The sequence below is a fragment of the Lactuca saligna genome, chromosome 5, assembly GCF_052625555.1.
Source record: "Lactuca saligna cultivar CGN05327 chromosome 5, ASM5262555v1, whole genome shotgun sequence".
Taxonomy (NCBI): domain Eukaryota; kingdom Viridiplantae; phylum Streptophyta; class Magnoliopsida; order Asterales; family Asteraceae; genus Lactuca; species Lactuca saligna.
Window position 1 is genome coordinate 40,575,529 of NC_136421.1, and position 12,550 is coordinate 40,588,078.

Here is a 12,550-nt window from a genome sequence, read left to right on the forward strand (position 1 = left end):
TTTCGTCGAGCGGTATTACGAGTGTCTCGTCAGACAGACATTTCTTTAAGTTGGATACGTGGAAGGTAGGGTGTACGTTACTAAGTTCTTGTGGTAGTAGGAGTTTGTACGCCACAGGACCAATCCTGGCAAGGATTTCGAACGGTCCGATGTACCTTGGGTTTAGTTTCCCACGTTTACCGAAACGTATCATCCCTTTCCAGCGGGAAACTTTTTGTAGTACTCGGTCTCAGACCTGGAATTCTAAAGGTTTGCGTCGCTTATCCACGTAACTCTTTTGTCGATCACGAGACGCCTTCAGTATTTCTCGAATTTGAATGATCTTTTCTGTGGTTTCCCTTATGATTTCAGGCCCAGTAAGGGTGCTATCAGGGATTTGCCCTCTGGCTAGCTGAGTAACCCCGACTTTGGCCCAACACAGAGGTGATCTACACTTGCGACCATAGAGAGCTTCGAATGGAGCGACTCCAATGCTAGTGTGATAGTTGTTATTATAAGAGAATTCGATAAGCGGTAGATGGGTATCCCATGCCTTACCAAAATCTATCACACAGGCTCTCAGCATGTCTTCCAATGTCTGGATGGTTCTCTCGCTTTGCCCGTCGGTTTGTGGATGGTAGGCCGTACTCATGTCAAGCCTAGTTCACAGAGACTTCTGTAGGGACTGCCAGAACCGCAAGGTGAATCTACTATCTCGGTCAGAGATAATGGATATAGGTACACCATGCAGTCGCACGATCTCTTTAATGTACGTCCTGGTTAACTTCTCCATCTTGTCTGTTTCCTTTATCGGTATAAAGTGTGCGGACTTTGTCAATCTGTCTACGACAACCCATATGGTATCCAGCCCACCTGATGTCTTAGGCAGTTTGGTTATGAAGTCCATGGTTATTCGCTCCCACTTCCACTCGGGTATATCCGGTTGTTGAAGTAGTCCTGATGGCTTTTGATATTCTACTTTGACCTTGGTGCAAGTGAGGCACTTGCTCACATAAGCAGCAATTTCAGCCTTCATGTTTGGCAACCAGTATAACCTTTTGAGGTCTAGATACATCTTGTCTGAACCAGGATGGATGGAGTATCGAGTCTTGTGGGCCTCGTTCATTACAACGTCTCGGTACCCACCGAACTTTGGTGTCCAGATTCGATTCATGAGATAACGAGTTTCATCCTCATTGACTTCCAAGTTCTTGTCCATCCCTCTTAGTGCTTTGTTTGTCACGTTTTCTAGTTTCAAGGCTTCTAACTGGGCATCCTTGATCTGCGTGGCCAATTGGGAGTGGATGGTCATGACTAGGCATTTTACTCGGCGACCCGAGTATTCTTTCCTGCTTAAGGCATCGGCTACTACATTGGCCTTGCCCGGGTGGTAGCGAATTTCACATTCATAGTCATTCAACAATTCTACCCATCTTCTTTGGCGCATGTTCAGTTCTTTCTGATTGAGAATATGTTGAAGACTTTTGTGATCAGTGAAGATGGTGCACTTGGTGCCGTAGAGGTAGTGCCTCCAGATTTTCAGGGCGAACACCACTGCTCCCAGTTCAAGGTCGTGGGTGGTATAATTAACTTCGTGTGTCTTAAGTTTCCTTGATGCGTAAGCGATGACTTTTCCCCTTTGCATGAGCACACAGCCGAGGCCTTGATTCGAAGCATCGCAATACACCACAAAATCATCGGTTCCTTCTGGAAGAGACAAGACTGGTGCGCTGCATAGGGCTTGCTTTAGTGTCTGGAAGGTGGCTTCTTGTTTATCTTCCCATTTAAACACCACGCCTTTCTGAGTCAAGGTGGTGAGGGGCTTGGCGATCTTGGAGAAGTTTTGTATGAATCTTCGATAGTAGCCTGCGAGTCCCAAAAATTGTCGGATTTCTGTTGGCGTTGTAGGTGCTGACCAATCTTCGATTGCTTTGATCTTTGAGGGATCCACATGTATTCCTTCCTTGCTTACTACGTGGCCAAGGAATCCTACTTCACGGAGCCAAAATTCACACTTTGAGAACTTGGCGTAAAGCTTCTCAGTTCTTAAAATCTCCAGAACTAGTCATAGGTGTTGTCTGTGCTCTTCTTCGCTTCTCGAATAGACCAAGAGATCGTCGATGAATACGATGACGAATTTATCCAAGAAGGGTTGACACACTCGGTTCATCAAATCCATGAACACCGCAGGCGCGTTTGTTAATCCGAATGGAATCACTACAAATTCGTAGTGTCCATAGCAAGTTCTAAATGCCGTCTTGGGGATATCCTCTTCTTGAACTCGTAGTTGATGATAGCCCGACCTCAGGTCGATTTTTGAAAAGTAGCTGGCTCCTTGGAGCTGGTCGAAGATGTCATCGATTCGGGGTAGGGGATAACGGTTCTTGATAGTGAGTTTGTTTAGTTCTCGGTAGTCTATACACATGCGAAAAGATTCATCCTTCTTCTTTACAAATAGGACTGGTGCTCCCCAGGGTGAGAAGCTTGGCCTAATGAATCCTTTGCTCAACAGTTCATTCAACTGGTTGGATAGTTCTTGCATTTCTGCCGGTGTTAAGCGGTATGGAGCCCTGGCGATAGGGGTAGCTCCTGGGATTAAGTCGATCCAAAATTCGACTTGTCGTGCGAGTGGTACACCTGGCAGATCGTCTGGAAATACATCAGGGAAGTTGCATACTTCTGGAATTTCTTTGATGTCCTTCACCTCTTGTTTCTTGTCTACGACGTGGGCTAAGAATGCATGATATTGCTTTCGGAGGTACTTTTGGGTTTTTAACACAAGAGATGATTTGTAGGTTCGCACTAGGTTTATTGCCATAAACGGTGAGAATGTTGCCATTCGGCAGATTGAGGCGGACGGCCCTTTCGTAACATAGAATGTCGGCACGATGAAGGCGTAACCAATCCATACCAATGATTATGTCGAAAATTTTTATGGTGACCAGCATAAGGTCAATTTTGAACAAATGGTTGTCTAGAGTGAGAGTACACCCTATGTAAATATCGTTAGCGCGCTCAACCTTTCCATTTGCCATTTCTACGACGTAAGAATCTTCTAGTGGCTGGGAATTTTGCTTAAGTATATGTTTGAATTGGTGACTTATGAAACTTCTTTCTACCCTACTATCGAAAAGTAGGCATGCATAAGAGTTATTGAGGAGGAACGTACCAGTAACCACAGAGGGATCCTTGACTGCTTCTCCATGCCCTAAAGTTAGGACTCTTCCTACACCCCCAGCATTAGGGGCTCGTCCCTTGGGGCAGTTCCTCCTGAAGTGTCCCATTTCACTACATCCATAGCAGGTTTGGCTTGCTCCGGTGTTGGCGGTCGTAGCGGCTTGAGCGGCGCGTTGGGTAGTCGCTCAGAATCGTGCAATGTGTCCCTTCTTGTTGCAGTTATTGCAGTGTAACTCTCGACAAGCACCATTATGGTGGTAGTTACACTTGTTGCACTCGGGAAGAGTTCTCGTGTACTGTTTCGGCGGCGCTGGAGTGACAGCAGTAGTGGCAGCACGGACAGCAACAATCTGTTGCTTTTTGGCGGGGTCCTGCATCGGTTGTTTCTTTTTATTGCCCCATAATTTCCTCTCGTTGTTCCTTCCTTTTGTTCGGTCGGTGGTGGTTATCACGGTACCACGGCTAGCCCTGTGATCTATGAGTTGTTGTGCCAATTCCTTGGCACTCTCAAAGGTAGTGGGTTTCGAGGCCAATACACTATCTTGAATCTGGGATGACAGTCCCCAGAGGTATCATTCCACCTTCTTCTCCTCCGGAGTGACCATTGTTGGACAGAGGAGTGCTAGGTCATTGAAACGGGCAATATAAGTTTCAAGATCAGTGCCTGTCATTCTGAGGTTCCAAAGTTCCTCTTCAAATTTTTGTATTTCGCCCCTCGGGCAATATCCCTTTAACATTAAGGCTTTCAAATCCTCCCAGCTGATAGCGTTAGCTACTGCAGGAGTAAGTGATTTAACTCGGCCATTCCACCAAGTAAGTGCTTTTCCAATGAAAGTGAATGCCGCATACTTGACCTTGCTCGCTTCGGGACAAGCGCAGATTTCGAAAACTGCCTCAGTCCTTTCGAACCATTGCACCAGCGTGATGACGCCCCCGCTTCCATTGAAAGGGTCGAGCTTGCCATTCGTGAAGTCTTTGTAAGAGCACTACCTTGTACGCCCCGTGCTGTCCCCATGAATGGAATTGGTAGCGCCGGATCCAGAACTGCTAGAACCATTGGTACCCATTTGCGACATTGCTGCCGCCACGGTTGCCGTTACTGCAGCCTGAAACATCGCAGGATCAAACTGTGGAGGTGGTGGTGGAGGCGACATTGTGTTTCCGGAAGGTCTTGGTCTTCTCCTTGGTGGCATGGTTCTGTCATAATAAAAATGACCAGTCGGTAAGACTTTAATAGTGATAACGAGTCGAGTCTTACTGGTTTCATTTCTCTTGTATTTTATCAAAACTTTATTATTCGTAAACTATTTGTGTGATCAGGTTATGATGTCTAGTGCCAAATATTCAATAAATAAAACGCATGCCAAAATTCATTGATAAACTTTTAGTACATGACGTTTAGAGGGAAAAGTGTGACCACATAAGGGTCTACATTATATTGTTACAAAAGATAGCTTTGACATTACAAAAGCCCTTTGAATAGTGTAATCACTTAGTCGCAGGGTCGACCTACATACAAAGAGTAGCACCAACGCATACTCATAAAATTTTACTACCAAGACATGAGAATAGTAACGAGTTCTAATCACGACGACCCTTCTTCGATGGAGTCTGCGATGATGTCGATGCGCCCTGTAGTTCTGCCAATCTCCATTCGGCTGCAACCATTCTCTCTTCGAGTGCCATGTATCTTTCCCGATACTCTCTTGTTTCTGCTCGAGCAGCGAGAAGGTCTTGAATGAGTTGGTCTCTGTGGTGGGAGTCTCGTTCCAGGTCTCTGGTACGATCAGTGGTAGACTGTACGATGGCGCTTAGTTCCCGGACCTGATCGGTCGTCGTCCTACCATGATCATCCATACTTGCTATTCGTTGTATCGTGACGGGGTGGGCTCTGTCAGCCGGTCCACCATGAGTGAGATCATAATAACCTCGTTGATAGCCAAATGGTGACCGTTGGCGTTGTTGTCGGCTCCACCTTTCGATCGTTGTTACCCAAGGGGGTTCAGGTCCGTTGTATCCAAAACGGTGTGCGGGCACCCTCGCGATGTAAGGAGGGTTGAATACTTCCGGTTGTTCCTCCATTTCATTCCCAAACATGACTATATCATCATCTTCCTCTTCTTCATCTTCGTATTCCTCCTCTTCTTCTTGTTCTTCGTCTTCCTCTTCTTGTTCTTGTTCGTCTTCCTCTTCAGGATCCTCTTCGGGATCCTCTTCAGGATCCTCCTCGGGATCCTCTTCGATTTGTTGCTTGGGCTCATCATCGATCCACCCCGCGTTTCCCTGATTGGGAAAGTATGGGTCCCCAGGTATGTGAAATCCTGCCATGTCGTCTGCACGAGAAACGGGGGGGGGGGGGGGTTAAGAAGCACATATCGGAAAATAATAACATGGCGCTATAGAAACGTACAAATACTCCTATAGTATTTTTAAATGTTTATATTTGCTTATTAGCATGTTCTTTGTAGAGTGTAGTTAGGTTATTAGATTTGTCGCCCATTACGAATATTCTTTAGTGTGCGTAAGTTACTTCTCGGACGGATATAGTTGATCAGGCTATATCCTTCCCAGAACTGATTACACATGCTAAGGCGTACTAGTAATGTTCAACTCCTGCTCTTTCAATTTATGTTCTCCTTAGTTATGACACTACGCGAGTATATAATGCATGTAAGTATACTTTAAAACAAGAAATTATTTGTTTTCTAAAAGTATAACTCGTTAAAGCGTTTTAAGAATCAGAGACTTTTAGTCCCAAATGTGTTTATAGTTTGTATATCTTATGTGGTTTGACATACTTAATTCACTATAAATTGTGCTCTGATACCAATCTGTCACACCCCCAAACCAAGGATGGCGGAAACGTCCGGGGGTGGAGGACTTCATGTATAGTATCATAACCACAATTTCAATAGTAATTTAAGCAAACACAACCAACATATATATAATTGAAAAAGTTACATCACTTGTATGAATTACATGTTTCAAAATCAATTACAATATGTTGACAAAATATGAAAAGTTTGACGCCTTAACGTCCCATCCTCAAAAGCACTTGATACCTGTTTAGTGATTTCCTGAGAATACAAGTTGTTTGAAAAGTGTCAACACAAAGGTTGGTGAGTTCATAAGTTTTTGCTATAAAGATTAATAGAAGTCTTTCTCATGTAAATGTCGCTTTTGTTTCATAAAAATCCGATATTTTCCTTAAAATCCGTATAATGTAGCCTTATGACCAAAGACCAAAATGTATAAGAAATCATTCTTACTTAGTAGAAATGTCATGAGTTTGAATTGATATAAAAAGTGAATTTAAATCAACCTAAAACCTACTTAGGTTTTATGAAATCCCGTAAACTTTATGAATTGTTATCTCCCTATGTGAGTCGCTATAATCATACTATGACTATGTGAACCTGCCACGACGTTTCTCAGGCGTCGCGAAAATGAAATGACATTTGTCACCCGTAGACCTGCAGGTCCCACTGTAGCTAGCAGCAAGGTGTGGGGTGTCAAATCCAATATAGATCTATATACAAGTATCATGTTCTCCCTCCAGGAGACTCTGATTATAACTACTAGGAATTATATTCCGCACTCGGACGTACGGAAAGAGATATTGTCTCACAATTTAGGGTAACAAGTTTACATATAATGTGTGTGAGTGTAAATCTTTTCTGTATGAATGTACCCTTTTAGTATGAGTGTGTTATGCAATATATCATAAACTATATCTATTGTGGTTTATCTAAAACGTTTGTAATATGTAAGAACTCTTTTATGGAAATGTATTAGTGTTATGAATTCATTAAACTATACTTTTTATAGTTTAATATACGTGTTCTAAAATGAATGAATAAGATTTATTATGAATGACTTAGTTTCAGTTCACGTGCTAAATTAACAAAGAAACACATTCAATAATTAGAACTTATGATTATACACTTTGCTCAACATAATACAAAGTGTTATGATATTTACATGTTGTTGGCTAACTTTAACCATTCTGCACTATTTTGGAAAAATCATAGAAAAATCATACGAAGTCAAAAACTAGATCCGTAAATTTTGAGAGTTCAAAAAATGTGTCTAGTTTACGCATAATTTTATCACGATTTTTAATGACCTCCAACTTGGGTGAAAAAGTCCATAATCACAGACTGGTCCGGATTGTTGTTTGAAATGATAGGCAGTTTTGTCAAAATCACCATAAATTGTAGAAAAATCATATGGAGATGTGCAAGTAGTCATTTTATAGCTAAGAACTTGAACTATTTGCACCTTGTACAGTTTTGAAAACAAAAATGTTAAAGATGCCCAAAACAGTCCGTGAATGGAGTTGAACTTTTCTGATGAAGGCTGTTAGAAAATTTTAGTTATGTTCTTGGTGTTTTAACTTGTATTCCCCCCTTAAAAACTTGAGAAAACATGAAAATGTAGGGGTATGAACTCAACTTAAGTGATTTCAGTAGATGATTGTTGAAGAATGGAAGTGTTTAACTCAAGAACACTTGGAGATGTCTTGAAGATTTTCGAGAATCTAACATCATAGTTATGGAGTTTGTGTAAGAAATCAATGATTTGAGTAGAATGAAGTGAAATAATCATAAGGAGGATGAATTATACTTACTAATAGTGGAAGAACACTTGAAAATCAGCCTTGAATCTCGAATTTGGTGGAGAAAAGTTTGAGAGAAAAGTGGTGTTTGATACTTAGTGAAAGGAGAGCAAATGAGAGAAATGAGGAGAGAGGATGTTTGTTCTAGCTCTAAAAACGTGGGAATGAGTGGAAATTGAGTGTAAGGGACATTGAAGTGACCTATGTAAGGTGGGGAGGTGTGGCTGGTCATAGAGTGGGTGTGGGTGGTTGCTTGTGACACAAGTTAAGGCAATGTCAACACTCCACCTTAAATAAATCCCCCATTAGATCTTTATTATTTAGATAATGATTTTCATCAAAATATGTTTAAATTATGAATATTTAGGGTTTATTATGTTAAAATATAATTTCTGGAGAAAATCCCGCTTTAAAATCACGAAAAACGGGCTTAAAATGTTAAAAATATCAAAAAGGGGCTAAAAGTGACAAAATTCCGAAATCTGGCCGAGTTTCGGTCTTCTGATGCTGAAACCAAGAGGACAGAGGGTAGAAACCGAGAGGGGAGGAGAAACTGAGAGAAGAGAAGAGAGGGAGCAGAGACCGAGAGGTGGGAGAAGAGAGAACAGAGACCGAGATGAGGGAAGAGATAACAGAGACCGAGAGGAGGGAAGAGAGAACAGAGAGGTGCGAAGAGACAGAGAGGAGAGAAAGAGAAAGAGAGTCGAGAGGAGGGAAAGGAAGCCGAGAGGCGGGCATGGGGACCGAGAAGGGACAGAGACCGAGAACAGAGGCTCTGTCCTCACGAGTTTCGGCCCGAGAGGCCTCTCTTCTTGGTTTCGGTTCCTAAGAAGGGTTTCGGTTCCTAAAGCCTATTTTACTCGTTTTCACTCCGTTTTGAGCCGTTTTTGACCCGGTTAAGGGTCGGAATGACCCAAATGATTCTAAAAAGTTACAGGAACTTTTGAGAGAGATTTGGGAGAGATTTCACATACTTGGAGAGATTTGGGAGAGATTTGACATTCTTGGAGAGATTTCTCATACAAAGAGATATTTGAGAGAGATTTCACATACTTGGAGAGAATTGGGAGAGATTTGACATTCTTGGAGAGATTTCTCATACAAAGAGATATTTGAGAGAGATTTCACATACTTGGAGAGATTTGGGAGAGATTTGACATTCTTGGAGAGATTTCTCATATAAAGAGATATTTGAGAGAGATTTCACATACTTGGAGAGATTTGGGAGAGATTTGACATTCTTGGAGAGATTTCTCATACAAAGAGATATTTGAGAGAGATTTTACATACTTGGAGAGATTTGGGAGAGATTTGACATAGAGAGAGATAGAGTGAAAACGATTGAGAGAGGTTCCGTGTGTGACCATTGTGAGTGTTTGGCTCCGCAACGCAAGGTTCTTGAGCCCCGTTAAGTCATGATTAGGGATCCTACACACTCCCGATGAGTATGCAACATGGTTTTATTAGTTTAGTTCATTGATTAGCACTAAGGCTCAGGAAATTTTAACACAAGACTTTTCCCAAGTGATGTTTTCCCATTAATATAGCAAGTTATACAGTATGTACATAACACAAACCCTAATACACAAGGTTTAATCGAGTTGACCGGTTTGACTTGATGACTTGACTTGACTCTAGATTGACGATTGTCACATATATGGTGACGAAAAATTATGTGAAATCCTTTTTTCAATTAAGAACGAATCAAGGACTTTGTTCTTAAACTCAGACCCATTATAACTCTTGATCTTTCGAACACTCTTCTTCAGACTTTTCTCAATTTGCTTGATAAATTCGATCATCGTCCGAGCGACTTAAGATTTTAACCTGAGAAAATACACCCACATAAATCGTGAAAAATCATCAACAATAACAAAAATGTATCTTTTCTTGCTGAGAGTTTCAACAGTTTATGGTCCACAAAGGTCAATATAAAGAAGTTCCAACGGTTCCACAATTTTCGAATCTATCACAACTGGATGTCCTTTTTGATGTTGTTTCCCTTGTTCGCAAGCTGCACATAAAGTATCATTATTAAATTTTAAAACTGGTAAACCTCGAACAAGATCTTCAGTTACCAACTCATTTAAATTCCGAACATTTAAATGAGAGAATCGACGATGCCATAACCAACTAACATCAGATTTAGCTTTCGAAAGTAAACAAATAGAAGGTTTCCCAACAATTGGTTTGATATCAAGAGTAAACATATCGCCATGTTGTTTTGATTTCAAAAACACTTCATTTGTTTCAATCTTTGAAATAATACTTCCTTCTTCATTAAACACAACTTGATTGTCAGTGCCCACAACTAGTTGTGAAACACTTATCAAATTATGTTTAAGGCCTTCGACATACACAACTCGATTCACAGTGAATTGACCGTTCAATACTTTTTCGTAGCCTTTGACTTGACATATATGATTTTTGCCAAATTTCACAACTCCATCATTATCCACGCTCCGATAATCTCGCAAATTCTCCTTTCGTCCAGTCATGTGACGTGAGCAACCACTATCAATATACCATTTCCCATCATATTGCTCGTCACATAGTATTTGCGATCATTGAAGGAATTTAGGTACCCAAGGCTGTTTGGGTCCTTGGAAATTAGTTTTAAGAACAGAATGAAATACATTACTCTTAACCCAATCAAAATTTTAGTTTTGAAACTATTGATTAAGTCCACATCACTAGGTAAAGGACTCGAAACATAAGTTTTTGATAGTTTGGGATTGTTACTGACATCGGCCTTCGTCCTCTTAGATTGTGATTCGACATTCGTTGCTTTCACAACTGCTCTCCACTTCTTTACTGAGACATTCAAATCTTTTGACGATAAGCTTCCAGTTGAAGAAGTATTCACATACTTCTCATAAGAATCTTTGATTTGTTGTTGAGAGTACTTCCTTGACTGATACATGCGACCTCTTCCTTCAAGCCATTGATCAATGTTTTTCGCTTGAGATAACCCTTTTGTGTACGAAACTTTTGAAGGCTGTTTCACCGAAGGATTTGGAAAGTTCGGCTTTTGTGGATCAAAATCAACATTTGAATTAGGACGAAATTTCTGAGCATAACTTCCATCAACTTTGTTTGTAGCAGTTATTTTCGGAATATATCTTTGTTGAAATTTTTTCTTTTGACTTGAAAAACGATTTTCAACATTTTGATTTTGAAATTTCTTTGAAAAATGATGATCCTTTGTAGAAAATGATGTTTTCGGATCTATTGAAATCTTGTTTTGAGCGGGATTTTTCATTTTGTCTGAATAAGATGAAAACATAGTCTTATTTTTAACAAATTGAGTTTTTGGCATTTTAGATGTTTTCATTTTCAATTCATTTTGTGTCTTTCGTGATTCAATGGTTTGCCAAAAAAATCTTCTTTCGTGTTTTCCTTTTTGAGATTTTATTATCTTTCAAAAATTTATCAATTTGTTGTTTGAATTCTTTTTAATTTAATTTGACAAAATTTTCATTTTCCACAACCTTTTGTTTTAAAACCTCATTCACAACTTTAGATTTATCAACCCATTTTCATTGAGGTTTTTGTCTTTGGAAAACATACGAGTTCTTTTTTAGATTATTTTCGACAGTGCTTTGGTTGGAAAAGAATCCTTCGTCAGTCGTTTTCTTGTTGTCTTCTTCAATTAATTTGTTGAACTCAGGTTTGACATTCTCAACGTTCCCAATAGCAACAAACACTTGATTTGGAAATATTACATCATCAGTGCACTTGAAATTCGGATAAACCACGGTGTTGGTTTCCAAATAATGAGCACCTTTTTCAGACAACACCTTTTCGAATTTTTCAGTGTCTCCATACACTTGGTCAGCAACTTTTCGTGGAATTTCATTTTCTTCATCATTTTCATCATCATTGTCATCTGTTTGACTATCTCGTACATCAACCAAATCAGGATCACAAACTTTCGAAGTTGAAGGTTTGTCCGTGTTAATTTCAATTTTCGAATCCTTAACAATTTCTTTTCCTTTAGATTTTGATGTGACATTAATGACAGATAATTGAGAACAATCAACATCCTCAAACTCACTAATTTCACTAATATTATCAGAATCATCTTCAATATTAGCAAAATTAGTTTGTAAGTCAGATATCAAATTCTCAGTCTTTTTCAAAATTTTGATTTGTTCAGTTTTAGTCAAGGTTTCATTAACAATATCAACTAATTCTTTCGAATCAAGACATTAATTTATTTTTACGATGCCATATGCATATCTATCATCTGGTATTTTATCAAATTCAACAATTGTTTTCTCACAATCATAAGAAATGTTATCAACCTTCTCACTCTCAAAAGATAGAAAAGGTAATAACTTTCTATGCTGTTCTTTGCTAATGTCACTAGAATGATGCAATGTTGTAAGTTTTCCATAGAGTCTTTTTGCAGAGTTATAGTAGATATTTCTTTGTGCTAATAAGAGTTTTACATCGCCCGAAAGAAAGTCTCTATTACACATAATGTTTGTGATTTGCAACTCTAAACAGACTATCTTAGTTATTTTCGAATCATGCTTCTTTTGTGTCTCTAACAATTGTAAGCTCAGTTTCTTAACTTCATTACTAGCAGACACAACAATTGAATCGAAATAAGCAATAATGTCATCAAAAGCAACAATTTCAGATTTATATGCATTTAAAGGAATATTGAAAGATTCAATAATAGAACGTACCTTCGTAGACAATGGAGACTTGTCGGTTGATTAGGATACGAAGCATCTTCCTATGACCTCTTCGCCAAAATCATCTTCG

General features: G+C 39.8%; 1 protein-coding gene across 1 annotated transcript; it reads right to left on the bottom strand.

Moving 5' to 3' along the window:
* Nucleotides 1–9,684: 9,684 nt before the first annotated feature.
* Nucleotides 9,685–10,272, bottom strand: LOC145045230 (uncharacterized). The gene is made up of 2 exons (XM_078993572.1): nucleotides 9,831–10,272; nucleotides 9,685–9,788 (listed from the first exon to the last, which is right to left on the bottom strand). The coding sequence occupies exons 1-2, from the start codon at nucleotides 10,270–10,272 to the stop codon at nucleotides 9,685–9,687; spliced, it is 546 nt and encodes a 181-aa protein (XP_078849698.1).
* Nucleotides 10,273–12,550: the final 2,278 nt, after the last annotated feature.